The sequence below is a fragment of the Topomyia yanbarensis genome, chromosome 3 (assembly GCF_030247195.1).
Source record: "Topomyia yanbarensis strain Yona2022 chromosome 3, ASM3024719v1, whole genome shotgun sequence".
Taxonomy (NCBI): domain Eukaryota; kingdom Metazoa; phylum Arthropoda; class Insecta; order Diptera; family Culicidae; genus Topomyia; species Topomyia yanbarensis.
In genome coordinates this window covers 315,216,041-315,231,931 of record NC_080672.1, presented here as the reverse complement: position 1 = coordinate 315,231,931, position 15,891 = coordinate 315,216,041, and the positions used below count along the sequence as shown (strand labels likewise).

Genomic DNA, 15,891 nt, shown 5'->3' with positions numbered 1-15,891 from the left:
GGGCTAGGGGGCTAAAGCCCCTCCCGAAATTTTTCAAAAATGAATTTCAAAAACCGGCGATGTTTAACAAAATTTGTTGCTCATTTGGTTTGAACAAATCTTTGAGAAAAAGTTGAAGAAGGCTATTTCTAACCACCAAAGGCAATGGTCACGAAATTCAGTCACTTTATGCTTTTGCTCGAGCCAGTGCGACGCGAACGATAAAAATAGTAACTTTTATATTGTGTGTCTTGCCTAAAGAATAAAAGAAACTGTTACTATAATTGTTGCTGTAGTAATCTGTCGAGAAGCAAGAAGTGGTGCTCCAGCCAAATACGGTGATTATAAAATTATTGATGATTCGCTTAGGACCGAGTATTCATAATGTGGAACATTTCCTGAAGGTGTAAATGGAGGTTGGACTTTCGGAAGCGAGTTCTACCATGTCAGGCATTTAGCGCTCAACAAATTAGCCCAGATGAAACCATTCATTTCGAACAACTTAAAACACATGGTTGAAAGTGACAATGCTATAATTAAGATCCTCCTATATATGGACGATGAGAACATCAATGTTCCGCTACAAGATCGGATATCGCTTACTCGCAGATTAATGTCATATTTGGGAGAAATGGAATCCATTCGGAAGGATAATTATTGAGAGCGAGAAGCAAGGAACAAATCAGACATTCGCAAACATAAAGTCAAAATTGACGAATTGACATAAAGTTTTGCAAAAGTTTCACAGGAAACGGATAATTTGCTGTGATTTGAAAACAGACAACTCTAAAAGAAAGCCTCTTTTGAAAATTAGATGTAAGTGCGATGTGTTCTCTTCCATGTGTCGGAAGCAAGTGATGCTGAAATTATTAAGCTCACTTGTGTTTATAGTTTCTAGTTATTTTGGTGGTGATATATTTACCTAATTTTACGTAAATTAGAAGCATTCAGAATCAGTGCTAAGTAATTTTCTTTCGATTAGTGAACAAGTTCTGAGCAGTTTCGCTCAGTAGATTAAATTCTGGGTAGTTTTCATTAGTAGATTAAATCATTGAAATATATATTTTACATTGTCCAAAAACCCATGAAATCCGAAATAATACCTTCAAATGTTCAAATATAATATTTACTTAATCTAGGTAATCTTCTCAAGTTCCAACGGTTTTGCAAAATTCTGAACGTCAATGAGCTAATGAACTTATTCTTGCATTGTAGTGGAATCAGTAGTTTTTTGCACTCACTTTACATTTTGACTTTTACTATAGTTTCAGGGATCTAGGAAAATCAGTCTACGATATTTTTAATTCGTAAGTCCAATGATATGAAAGTATCTAAAAAGAATCTACTTAAATAAATAAATAGATAGTTATTCTCAGTTGCCTGATAATATTGTCGAAGATAGCGTTTAACCCGTTCCCCACGAGAGTCAAATGAAAAAAACATGTGTTTTTCTCAGGATTATAATTACGCATACTTCGGATGAAGTCACAGAACTAGTAATAGTAGCCTGATCATGAAAATAGGAGTTGAAGTTTACTTTGTTCTGACATTCTTTGCAACGATAAACTTGGATTTCACACTGATATATTCCTATCCATGGAGACAACCTTGACGTTGGTTTCGTTCTCCTGTTTAGCAAATGCGTGTAAAGTTTCGTTAGGCAGGTTTTTGGATATTTTTGTACTCATTCCAATTTAGCGTCTTCTACACCTTGTAAACGTGTAGTCTAGAATGCGTAGCATTTTCAATCAGCCCTAAATACTTTGATCTCTTGATGAATCTTGAGAGAAATTTCTAACTTATAAACTAATAATAATCAAATTTAATTCGTCGATGCACTATAGCTTTTCTTGTAACAGACAACATATTTTTAGGGTTTTCAGTGTCTATTGTCTTAGTTATGGAATTGTTTTCACTAAGAACATTTCATAATTACATTCAGTTTACTGTGACTATCTCAAGTCATCAGAATTTATACATTTATGCAATAATTTTCAAGCCCCTCCCGAAACAAAATCCTGGCTACGGGCCTGGCAGCATTTCTAATTGCAACTAGAGTTGGCCGCCCGTTCAAAAGTTATTTCTTTTCAAACTTTTACTAATTTTACCAAAAATTACCCAACAACTTCTAAGCAGCAAGATACTTTCTGGAAAGATGTGTATCTTGACAAGACGCACAACTTTCTGGAACATACTGAAGCTTTATCTACGATATTTAAGAAGTTATGTTGAAAAAACGTTTATAAGGGATCATTCGCAAACAACGGCCAATAGCTTCGAGTGTGCTATAAATAGAGATTTTTAGTTTTCAGTAAAGATGTTCGCAAAAATCAGTTCTTTAACATTTCTGAAGACTTCATCCTATTTTTCGTACTTTGAAAAAAAATTGTGGCAAATATCTCACTTCAAGGGAAATTAATCACTCTATCTATATCATCAAAATGAACGTCTTGGATCTTCATAAAACATCCTAGAAGACACCATTGATTACACTTTACCATTTTCGAGTAAATATTTTTTCACACGTTTTTGGCGAAAAAAAACCACTGTGCGTTGCATTGGAATGAATTCGTAGTTCCGAGCGAAAAATTGATCCTATTGGTCACATAATGACCATTCGGAAAATCCAACAACATTCACTGAACTGATCTATTCATAAAGTTTATTTCAAAGCCTAAAGTGTTTCTTGAATTCTCATTTGAATGAGTTCGTGCTTATGACCTACACATGTTTTTTTGGCGTAATGACCTTTCGGAAGATCTGGAAAATCCGTGGAACTGGCTAATTTATGAAACTTGTTATAGAGCTCTGAGAATTGTTCGAAAATAGTTTTTGGAATATCATTCGCATAAATTCCTACTTCTGACTGAAATAGGGACCCTATTCGTAATGTAATGACCTTCCGGTAGATCCGAAACTGGCTGCGGAAGTCTGTGGTTTTCTCAAAAAAGAATTTCTAATAATTCGTATTTGTGACCGGGACAAAGACCCTATTGGTTTCGTAGAAACTTTTCCAAAGATCCGTAAAAAAGCTTCAGATTTCTAGGACTAGATTCATGAGTTGACCAATTTTTGAATGTTCCAAAGCTTCTGGATGATTTTCACGTAGAATCCAGGGTCCATAATTGAGTCAAAGTATCAATATCATTTTAGATGGAATTTTATATAAGATTTCAAGCATATTATCTACTGTTTGACCACATTGTCGCTTGTTTAATTTTTTATGAGAAATACTGCCGGAATCGACATCAGAATCGTAATCCAGAACATCTTAAATCGGTCGTATAATCTATAAACTTGATATATACATTCTCATTTTTGTTTTGCTTGTATTTATTATTAGTATTCTGTCGAAAGACCTAATTTTTTTTATGACGGTTCTGCATGCATCTTCGTATGCCAAACATGACCCAATTCGGCACCGATTCCCACTGGCCAATCAATATGATCAAAACGGTAATATTTACCAGGAACTGGAGATTGAAACGCTAACAAACAATTTTGGTACAAGGTAGATTTGGCTTGAAATGTGTCTTAAGGCTGAGTTCGAAATCCGGGGCAATATGACCCGCTAACACTTTATTCGTTACAAAAAGTTAACACCTAAACTGCCGTTATAAGCATATCTGTCCCGTGTTCCATGGGATTCCCTATATACATGGGACAGTTATGCGTAGAACGGCAGTAAAGAAGGATTGTATAAATTTGATTAGTTCGCGGTGACAGATCATGTACTCGTACCTTGGTTGTGCCATTTTTCATTTATGTTCCACTTCATTATCATGCGTCCTATAAAATAAGCCGCTTCTGGTTTTTTTTTATATTATTATTCAAGATGGTCCTCTACTCTCGAATTGTAAAGTATAGAATAGATTAGATTACGAATTTTTATTTTTGGAACAAAACAAATTTGTAAATCGTACGCGGGAAAACATAGCGGTATATTTACTGAATGATTTAATAAAAAATATTGAAATCAGACCAGTAGTTTTACGAAAATTCAAAATCTATCCAGTGAATGTAGTAGAAAGGGTTGAAATAGGTATGGGGGTACAATAGGTATAGAGCATTATATTTGCTATGTTGTTGCAAGGTCACTTGTGTTGCGTTAAGTTTTTTCTTGCGAAAAAATTAATGCTGAACACGCGGTTTTGGTTGGTTTTTCTATATTTTTGGTTTTGAAAAAAATTAGGACAACAAAATGAAACATACGCTTGGGGGCATGATCGGTCAGCTGTTTGTGGGTACTGTAGGTCACTACTATAATGCAAATTTGAATTATTTTGATAAGAAAATGGTGCGTAATTTTGTGCCAAAACAAAGTGAAGAGAAAATAAAGACCGCAATTGTATCTGTTCAACCAGTAGTTCTCTAAACCATTAGTTCTCAATCTGGGGTCTGCGGAGCCCTAGGCGGCGGTGAAGCCGATGCTGGGAGTTCGCGAAGAAAAATATGTTCTCCGAATGCATATTGAAATTTCAAGTCTTGTTTCCTGACAAACTGAAAAAAAAACATATTGATAGCATACAATTGATCCGCGAGCGTCCGCACCCCGGGGTAATTTCTATGGGGTCCATGGCACGAAAAAGGTTGAGAATCGCTGCTCTAAGCAATTCAAAGTTCCGTACGAAACATTAAATGCGAAAGGGACGTGCTCGTCAGCAATGAAATCGCGGCAGATATTTGACGTGATTCAACAATATAATAGTTTAAGGTATTCTTGAAGTAGATAATCAAAAAAAGCATGATCGAAAAAGAGAAGGAAAAGGAATGCAAAAAAACATAATCTCAATCGCGGGCGTCCCACAGCTAGGCAACCACGTGAGCCGGAATGCACAACTTCCTTTCCACATTCTGGCGACGACGAGGACACCGAAAAAGTCATTCACAAGTTCAAAACCAGACGCAGCAGCTGAAAACAAGGCTTTTCAACATTTCCTTTCGCGGTTTCACGATTTTTCACATCATTTGCCCCTTCCTCATTTTCTTATCTGAATGACTCACCTCATGCTACACAAAAAAAAGTTGAACCGCTGATTTCATAGTTGTGTACATTGTTTTATTTAACCTCGAGCATAGCGACCTATCGTACCCCCAGATTTTAAAAGTTGCGAATGAAAGTGACTTCGCCTTATTAGATTTGGCTTGAAAAATACACCGATTGAAAATAGAGCAGCACAAAAACACTGCGATGTGCAGAACGACCGCACAAAGAGACACTTGAAAGAGTAAGATCTGTGCACCAAAAGCTGCACAATTTCGTTCAAAGGGTCACCTTGAAGAGCCACTTTTTTGTGCCTCCCCTCACTGGAAAGCAGGTAAGAAGGCGAATCAAACTACAATTCAGATAAAGTTTGACCGGAAGAACGTTTTAAAATTGTTTTTTGGTTGCCTTCTCTACACTAAAGAGCCTTTTTATTTCTACTCTTTGTGGCGTGCAGCCATGGAGTAGAATACACGTGTGGGAGCAACACGCATCGGTGTGAAGAGGTTTATTGTGAAAGAGAAGAGCGGTGGTTCGCACGAAAAGTGCAAAGAGCGTTTGTTTTTTTCTCTTTATTTTCTCTGAGGTGCATAACATCCCTGCTTGGTTCATGAAATGGCTCGACCTTTGAGCCTTGATTCAACTCTCGACTCCTCTCTTGCTTCTTACCTCCATCTATTACATCACCATTCTAGCTCTCGTCTCCGTGCGCCGTTTAGATGCTGATTGCATGAGCCATTTAGCTCTTTTTTCCGGGAGTTATTCGGCTCCCGGCGTTATCGCGATCTACTCCGATAGTCCCTGACGGTGAAGTTACCTTACTTCGACTAAGAATTCCCCGACAGAGGAATTTCTCCCGATACCCGCTTCCTTGAGTCATATAGCTCCCAGCTTTATCGAGATCTACTGGGATAATATCCAGCGTTGAACTACCCTACTCCGACTGAGAGTTTCCCGGCAGTGTAGTTTCTCTCAGTACCGATGTTCGTTTCCGTGAGCCACTTAGCTCCCCGCTTCACCGCGATCTACTCGGTCTAGTCCCCGGCGGTGAACATAGCCTACTCTACGGATCAGCCAGTAGGTGATAAGGTACAACCAGTGATTCCGGGTGGAGCGTAGCTTCCGTTTTTTGGCGCTCCAATGAGCCGCTGCTAGCTATTCGATGCGGTCTACTCGGTCTAATCGCCACCAGTGGATCTTCCCTTACTCACGAACTACCCGGTAGGGTGCCGAAGTCGGTCCGACGATTCCTGTGAAGCCTGACGGTGCTACGTCGCGTACTACTTAACTGATCCTCGGCGGTGGACCCAATCCACACTAGAGTGACAAGTTTTTCTAGTAAATATTTCATAGGTAAATGTAATTACACTGTAAAAAAATGACGGTCTGAATTGTCCCCCTACGTTGTAAAAGGATGGAAATGTATGGAGTTTTGCAAATCGCCCCCTAGCGCTGCCATGGAGTGGTGCAAATGAACTTTTATGGCACCAAAATGTAGCTTAGGCTTCAAACTAATAATTAGGACTTTTGACCGATTTTTTCACATCTATTCACCTAAAAGGGCGATTTGCTTAGGTAGGTCCGAATAGCCCCGGGTTCCCCTATATTTTATATTATAATAATTAAAAACTAAAAGAGATGAGATCTAGTGTCCTCAGAAAATTAATTAATTTGCTACAACTTGGTTAAAAATTTTAACCCTTTCATGCCCAACTTTTATCTAGTGCATGTAGGGTTTCAAAACTATTTTTCCCTGAAAACGATGAGATCAAGAAACACGAAAAGCCTTTTTGCATAAAGATAGGTGCTTCCCTTGTAGTGCTAGAAGCTGCTAGATGTTTACCTTCCAATGCTCAATACAATTCTCCTAGAATATTTACAATAGTCCAATTGCCTGGAAAACGTAGCCAAAGACAATCTAAATTGATAAGTTTCATCAGTTTTCAAAAATATTGCACGTTAACGAAGATATATGAAAAAATCATTTTCCATCGTCAACGTAAACTGTCCCTGGCAGCACTGCTCCATTGGAATCCAATCAGACTAACTGCAATAACTTCAGTTGTAGAGCTGATCCTTGTAACTGTTAATGCTCAAATAAAAGGCAATAATCAAATTTCTTAGTCTTACTTGTTTTTGTAAGCAAATCTTGTCTCAATCTAATGTTATAGCTGTTTAAAAACGTCGTTGTCCACAAACAACATGGGCATGAATGGGTTAATATTCTGTAATTTAAATTTTCAATTTTTTTTTTCAAATGGTAGCATAAGTTATCTAGATGTTTAATGTGCTAAACGAAAATCAAGTATGCGGACAACTATAAATCGTGTTAATTGAATTCAGATTAGTGTAGTAGTGGTGGTTGCTTTGTATTAAATAAATTCAACCTAAATTTGTGTTACCAATAATTTGTTCCTTTATCAAAAAACAATATCTAATCCACCGGAGTTAATAAAACATTTGAATTTTCCATGAACACAGTATCGAAGGATTATCCCCCATTCCAATCATATGTTGTTACATGTCTTTAGCTGAATAAAATAGAGAAAAACCAACTTTTCCCCTACCGTACCGATCCGCTCTGTACACAAAGGGATATTAATTCTAGTGCAGATGCTCCATCACCAGAGAATAGTAATAATTACTATGACTACAAACCATTGCATTATCGCATCGGTTGGTCATATTCTTCCCTTACCCGAGTTGTGTTTTTCTGTTTGCGAACTCGTTTGTCTGCTTCGCAATTCCACAGACCAACATTCCGAAGGCTTTTATGGCACGCGGCAGTTCCTTCCCCCCGTCACCGTCATTGATATGAAAACGATAAACACGACTCAGACGGTATGGAAAAATGCCGCAGCTCTCGGGAAGAAACCGGCCGAAAGATAAGTCCAGTGATAAAAATATTTTATTCATTCGAAATAATTTTCCTAAAAGGTTTCCCACACCCATCGACACCGACCGGACCGGTGACCAATGCCGAGCCACCAAGCAGAAGTAGCTACCGTCTGTTCCGACCGGCAGAGGTTTCCCGCCCATATTTGTGCTGCTTCGCTTCAACCATCAGCACGGCTATTCATGGCTTTTGTCCGTTTATTCGCTTCGATGAATGGTAAGGATTAGAATTTCCCATATAGACACAATCCTCACCGAAGAGCTGCTGGTATGGTTTTTCCACGATGCCACCGTCGCGCTACCGTATCGAAGCTTCGATCTCTCACTCCTACTACAAAGTCTTTTGATTTCCCGCAGGGTTTCCGGTTTTGGAATTTTTACTGTAGTTCGATTCACTCCAGGAGTCCTCCTATCGGTACATCGGTTTTACTGTGGAATGAATTTCAGGGTTGTTCGCTGGACTGATAACCGAAGCTTTCCCAGCCACACAGGTCTGGCTTGAATGAATTAAATACCTAGAACCAACCAATTGAAGGAGCAGTTCACTTTATTACTCCCCATACGCGAGTCGTGCTTTTAAACATAGCCAACCGCCCGCAAAGCTAGTATGTACTATCTTATTTGTTAATCTAATAAATCTATCACTTGCCGCCGATGGTCGACAGTGGTACAGAAGAGGTTCGGCTTTTACATTCTTTAGTCATGCCACGGCAGGAAACTAAACCCAGTCAATCAAAGTGGATCGGTTGGTTGGAAGGTGTGTTCTTTTCCTATGCTACCATGTTCCTTTTATGAACTCTCCTAACCAATCAGGAAGGAATAAATTTGATAGCCTTCGCACATAAATTACTCGCTCCTGCTGCTCGGAAGGGCAGAAAATATGTTCAAAGTCCAGTTCATCGGTACTAAATTTCCGACCTTTCATTCCGGTGTTTTTTTTTCATTTGAAATTGCATTGTTTCCTCCACAATTCCAGCCGGACTCGGATGCCGGTTGCTCGACCAACATCGGTAGCATCGGTTCGCAGGTTGCATCGTCCACGCCCGAGGACACCCATTCGGAGAACGGTGATTCGAAAGTCAACGGTCACATGGCGTCGGTAACGATGACCGCCTGCAACGGCAGCGGCAGTAGCTCTCCGGTGGCATCGATTGCGACGGCCAATGGCAGCAGTGGAGCAGGTGATTCACAGCCAACGCGTGCCTGCATTATGACCGCACTGACCATAGTAAGTATTCTTTTGGTTTGAGTTTACAAAGCGGCCGAACTGGATTGTTAGTTGATGTTTGCGTACATGCATAAATCGTTGGATCATGTGTGGGCTTCTATTTATTTCAAAATAAACGATAATTATAAAATTATGCAAAGCAGTTGGAGTTAGGCGTATAAGTCACAGGTATAAGGACAGCACAGATTTATAAAACTTGCTAAACTTATGAAAAATGTTCGATAAGAGTATGTTGGAACATTTACATAAAAATTAGTCCATCGAAGATCTTATTGAAATAGCAAACAGCTCAGGACATCTGTGGTTATAGAACAATGTGTCGCTTATTGTGGAACAACATTAATACTACGTTCACACTACGAGTTAAAACGTGTTTTGATGACATTTTTCTTGTTGCTAATTATCATAACGTGTTTTAACTCTGTAGTGTGAACATGGTATAATGGTGATTAGTGCTAGTGAACGCTAAACAGAATATGTCGGATTATTTTTGAACTGAATATAATTGTTGATCACAACCATGAAGAATAGTAACAAAATGGCGAATGGTGCACGTTTTTCTACCACACAGAAAACTATTTTTGAACTGTACAATCCAAGAGACGCCATAATTGTAATTTAAATATTATATCCTAATTGTTTTAAACCTGAACTTTAAAGGGAAAGGTTAGTTTTTCACAATACTATAGAGCGAACATTGCTGTCTTTCCTACATAAATTCATGATTTTGAATGGGGCATGTATTTGTCAGAGTCCCCTAAGTCTTTTCCCAATGAATATTATAGATTCCAAAAATATGGAGAAAATGAGTGAACATCTACGCGGTCATTTTTCGATAGATTTTACGTATACATTCAAAAGATTGTATTTGAGCTTGAGTTTTAAATTTGAAAAAAAAAATAACGAAAGATATAATTATAGCATCTTATAGTGCAAGACAATACCTCACTAACCCCTTAAGAGTTCATGCGAGCGAGTTTCTAATTTGGAAAAAAAATAACTGCCATTTTTCAAACGATTTTGACGTTAATTAGGTAGTTGGATGCGAAATTAAATGCTCTCTCGAAAATTTTATTAAAACAAAGATGCATCTTTTGAAAAATGATGAGTAATTTTCATAATTTTAATTAATAAACCGCAAAATTATAGTTGTTTTCTTATTGTTGACCCAAAACCGCAAAGTATTTTTGACAAAAGAATATGACATAGCATACCGTTGGAAAGGTCATTTCTTCTTCTTTTCGGAACACATGAGTTCCCTTAAAAATTGGCCGCGCAGGAATTTTTTTAATTCCGATAGTTCCGAAAATCTTTTATTGTCATAAAGCAAGATTACAACATTTTCCTAACATTGTTATGTGTTGCATTTGGCGAGATCTACAACCTATACTATGTCACTAATACTAGGAAATTCTAACAATTTCCGCAAAACGCGTTTTTAAAAGAGACTTGCTGTGACGATAATTCCAGTCCAACGGCTCAACTGAAAGCATAAAAGCAAACAAACAAATTTTATTAGTATAGGGACTTGCGGTGGTTTAAAACGACTCATTTAAATAATTTTGTGTAATCAAGTTTGTACAGATTTAAGGCAAGCTTGAAATGTAAACTGGAGACAGTAAGAACTTTTGTTAAATATATGTAATGTATTGGGGGCCCAGAATAGCGCCAATTCGTTTTGTTGGCACGACAGTAAAACACGAACTGAAAATCTCCCGGTCGAATATGACGGACCGCTCTTATAAAATTGCTGCAGATATTTTCACCAGATAGCGAAAAAAAGATCTAGTTATTTCGTTCAGTGCAGTGAGAGTTATTCACATTTAAAATCTGAAATTCTATTCCTGCAGAACACTTTTAAACGGGATTGTTGTATTGAAACGTTTGAATTTTTTTTAATTCAAAAGCGCACCAATACTCGCCGATGTTTCTATCGTTAACCCGTCGACGGACCAGCGCCAATAACTGCATTTCTTCGCTGTCATTGGCCACAGTGGGACAGGAAACGAAATTAGAGAGATAAAACCTGTGGTGCTTTGGGAAATTTTCGTGATACATTTCAGATTTCTTAAAACTAGAGGAATACATTATGAAAACTATATTTAAATGCGAAGGTATAATTTTGGACTATTTTAATGTAGAAATAAACTACAATACACATGGGGCTACATTTTAAATTTCTTTCAACTAGAGGATTTCAATATGCAGCATAATACTAAGGGATAATTAAGAAATGAGAAAAGAGGCGAATGACCATAAGGTTAAAACCTCTATAATACAAATAAAAAAAAGAAATGCGAAAACTAAGGAGCAAATTTTAAACTATCATGAACTAGAAGTTTGCATCAATATATATAGAGTACAATTCAATTTTCTTTATAACAAAGTGGCGGAAAGGGGGCATTGTAGATTAGTTTGGAATATTGGGAGCGCACAGAGGAATAACTGATGTCAAATCCTGGCCAAATTGTTTCCTGTTGCTATTGTTGTTATAATGCCTTAATATGAACTTAAAATAGACACTAACTAGTTTTTTGGAACAATTTGGCATCTATCTACTTACCAGTGCAAAGGCCAATTTTCTATATCCTTTCGAATACTAGTAATTTCGAGGTGATCTTTGTGAATACATTTGTTTTTCCAGTTGCACAAACAGTTGATCAGTGATAAAGGGAGAGAAAAAGGGACACTTGTGCATATTTTCATAGAGATACATTTTTGCAAACACAGTACTTGGCCCTGCAGCATTTCGGTGTACCTCAAATTAGCAAAAATTTCAATATTTTCAAATCGCTTGGGATTGGTGGATCGGACAAGATCAAAAGACTTCGAAAGTTTTTTGGATAGCTGAAATCTTGTTTTGTAATTCAGCTTCAGTAACTTTGCCGGATCTCACCGTATAATGTAACTTTTTTATCATTCAAATTTGGAATAAAATATTTAAAAAAGGTATTTTTTAAAGTTGGCGCAATACACAGCAAGTCTACTATTTGCAGTTAGCTTTTAGCTGAAGTTATACAAACGGTTGTGTTGAAGTACGTTTGTAATAATATTGTGTTATTTAATACAGTCATCACCACTAGAAAGCGATATTGCTGGACATATGATGCAAATGATTTAAAAATCCCTTAAAATATCACCATTTCGCATCCACGCAAAAATTCTTTAACAATTTTTGACATTTTCCTAATTTAGCCACGTTATACAGTAGGTTCTTAGGTATTCAAAAAATATAACGAAATAAAAAATCTAAAAAAAAATTTTTTGGTTATTGGCCAAGAATTTGTTCTAGTTACTCCTCTGTGGGGCGCACGCCCAAACAATATGTTCGATATCGTGATAACTGTCGCCGCACGCGCAAATATCAATATTCATAAATCCCATGCGTAGAAGATGTGCATTGTACTCAAATAGTTCCAAACATACTATTTAATTAAACTCAACAATTACTTCGCAAAATAAAAAAGTTCATTGGAATCGACTACTAATTCATAACCATGCGCTGTTAGGCCACGTGCAAAACTGGCTCGAACATCAATTCCTTAATATTTTAATAACTTCTCCCAAGCAAGTTGAATTGATTTGCAGTCTTCGACAAAGTTGTAGATAATAAAAACATTCTTTCTTATTTTCACTTGCAGTGATAAACTGATGCATATAGTGTCATCTAGCGGTGGAAATGCAACTTAGTGCGCTTTCATTTTGTGAACTAAAGTCATGTTTTCCGCCATGTCATTACTAAATCGATTCTCTCTACGTGAACTACTAAACAACTTTTAGAACATTATTCATAAAACCAAAAGTTGGCTTAGGAGGTTCTTTATAGATTTAGGAACATTAGTTTACAAAATCGAAACAGTCTGGATACATTCTCGTGAACTATTTAAGGAAACTCGGAATTTTATTTATGAATCCATACAATCCTCGTGAATTAATTTATAATTCTTAATATATTAGTCACAATCCAATATCAATGCTCGAGAAATAGTTCACAAAATCAACAAATATGATTCATGCGTTCGTGAACTGGTTCATGATTCCTGGTAATATAGTCCTGACCAGGCATTGCATTAATCGCTCATATGAATAAATGCGTCCGGAAAATTTGCTACTGTGACAATAAAAACTCACATTTTCACAAGAAAAGTTATTGGCACTCACACAACTTCTCCGGATAAACGCAACGTGTTATTTCTCCGGATAAATAAAACCGCCGGAGAATGAGCGAATGAGTTTATCACGGTATCCTTTTTGCGCTCGCTGCCTTGCTGTCGCTACTCCAAAACACGAAAAAACAAGTCTATCGTATATTCGTCGTCGCTTTTCTTTGAAATTAAATGTATATTTTGACGCTTTTATTGATTTCCATGAAGTTAAAACATTATCACCTTCTCCATTGAGAAGGAAAAATTTTATCCGGAAAATTATTCTCACGCTATTTGTGGAGACGGAGAATTTCGCGACTTATCTTATCTCGGAAAAGTTGGACATCTGATAAGCTTCTTCTCGCGTAAGTGAGAGAGAATTATAATGCCTGGTTGGTCGTGAAAAAGTTCACAAAATCATGAAATACCATTTATATATTCGTAATCCCTAGAATACCAGTCACGATTTACCATTCGTGTCCGTGGAATATTTCACGAAATCACAGAATATTATTCATGTGTTCTGGTGAGCTGGTTCATGATTCCTAGTACAATAGCCACGATTACCATTCGTGGTCGTGAAATAGTTCACGAAATCGTAGAATATTATTCATGCATTTATGGTAAGTCGTGACTTACAGTCGTGCTCATGAAATAGTACGCGAAATCATAAAATATTTTTCATGTATTCGTGAACTGGTTTATGATTCCTAGTACAATAATCACGACTGACCATTCGTGCACGTAAAATATTGAACAAAATCATGAAATATTATTCATGGGCTCGTGAACTAATTCATGGTTCCTGATCTATCTTGCGTGCTTGAGATATTTAGAAGATACCCCTAATCATTTTAAATTTCATGCGACATGGCCATGAAATTTTCATGAGAACTATTTCACAAAATCTAGAGTATTATTCATAAAATCATCTTTGTTCCATGCACTATTCCATGAAATGTCATATACGTCCTGCTACTAGCGACCAGCAAGATGCACGAAATAGATATAAGAAAACTATTAGGACCTGTACCAATTTTGTTGGCTATTTTCGACAAATTTAAGACTAAGAGAAATGAAAGCAATGAAATTGAAAGACTAGGTATTCTAGAGTGAATCAGTTAAAAACACGGTACGGCACCGATAGCTTGGTGTCGATTGAATGCATACGTCACGGCTTGATGCTAGCAGAAGGAGGAAAGAATGATCGCATGTTCGTTCTAGGCGGCGAGGATTTGTGAAGTTTATTTTGCCGGCATCGGCGGTAAAACATGATGATAAGTTATGTTCTGTCAAAGACCATGCGGTAGACTTTGGTGCAACGCTCAACTCCTACTTAGCAGAAGGCAAAGGACTCTTCACATTTTCTTTGGATCATGTCCATATGAGCCAGCCTAGTCCTAGTTTTCCATTTATAACTGATAACTGTTCATAACTAATTCGCTCTAGAATACCTATTAGTCTTTCAATTTCATTGCTTTCATTTCTCTTAGTCTTAAATTTGCCGAAAACAGCCAACAACATCTATACAGTAGAACCTTGCGGCAATTAAAACATAGTAACACTATTAGGACCTAGAACATCGTTATTCATTCATGATGTCTCGACAGAAAAAGAAAACCACCCTGAGCACCATAAATATATTATAGAGCCACAAATCATGTTCGTGATATAGTTCATGGGACAAGTTCCCGCTTATTAGTCACACATTTGTCATGAACATCAGTCACATCACACCACGTGTCAAATTCGAAAGTAAGCTCTAGAATAAAATATCATGATAAATCTTGACTAAGATCTTAAAATCAAAAACATAAATCATAATATTTGTGACAAAAATCGTGACTAAGATCCTGAAATAATGAACATAAATCACTCTACTCGTGACTAAAATACCAAGATAACAAAAATTGTGACTAAGATCCTGAAATCATGAATATAAATCCCATTATTCGTGATTAAAAAATCAAAAATCGTGACTAAGAATCTAAATTCATGAAAATAAATCACTCTACTCGTGACTAAAATATTACGACAACGTGACTATCATGACTAGTATCCTAAAATCATGAGCATGAATCACTCTACTCACGACTAAAATACCACAAAATATAAATTACGAAAATCGTGACAAAGATCCTGCAATCATGAACATAAATCACGCTACTCTAACAGAAAAATCCGATAGCAAACTCGTGATTAAAATATCACGGTAACTTGATTAGAAATCACAAAAATCGCGAATAAGCTCTGCAATCATTGACAGCGTTTAACTGTCAGCTGTGTATTCCCAAAACTGTTAACAAGGATCACAACAAAAACTAACCATGTCCAGGGAACAACCACCACCCTACTAAACATTCGAATGTATAGCCATGTAAATGTTCGACGCGAACTAGTTTTTTGCAGTGGTTTATTATTCATAATTTCAGGAATTTGGCCACGGTTTCGTAAATCCTTCAATTCTTGAAATCGTGATCTTATTTTTATGAATTTATGAACGTATTTTTTCCGTGTAGATACATAACTGAAAACGCACCGAACTTTCAGTAGGAGGAACTGGATCAATTCGGACTTAGTAAGGGTTTATGAGCTGTAGTACTGGAACGTGTCAACCGATTCACAATTTTTTTTTTTTTCTGAAGGCCGGATCAATTACG

The 15,891-nt window shown here is 37.0% G+C and overlaps 1 protein-coding gene across 2 annotated transcripts in view; it reads left to right on the top strand.

Moving 5' to 3' along the window:
• LOC131692145 (uncharacterized) overlaps positions 1-15,891 on the top strand; it is a 309,783-nt gene that overhangs the window by 279,312 nt on the left and 14,580 nt on the right. Inside the window, exon 9 of one of the 2 annotated variants that reach the window (XM_058979021.1) lies at positions 8,835-9,086. The exons of the other annotated variant lie outside the window; for it this stretch is intronic. Coding sequence (XP_058835004.1) covers positions 8,835-9,086 — 252 coding nt within the window. The remainder of the gene's footprint in view (positions 1-8,834; positions 9,087-15,891) is intronic. 2 annotated transcript variants of the gene reach the window in all.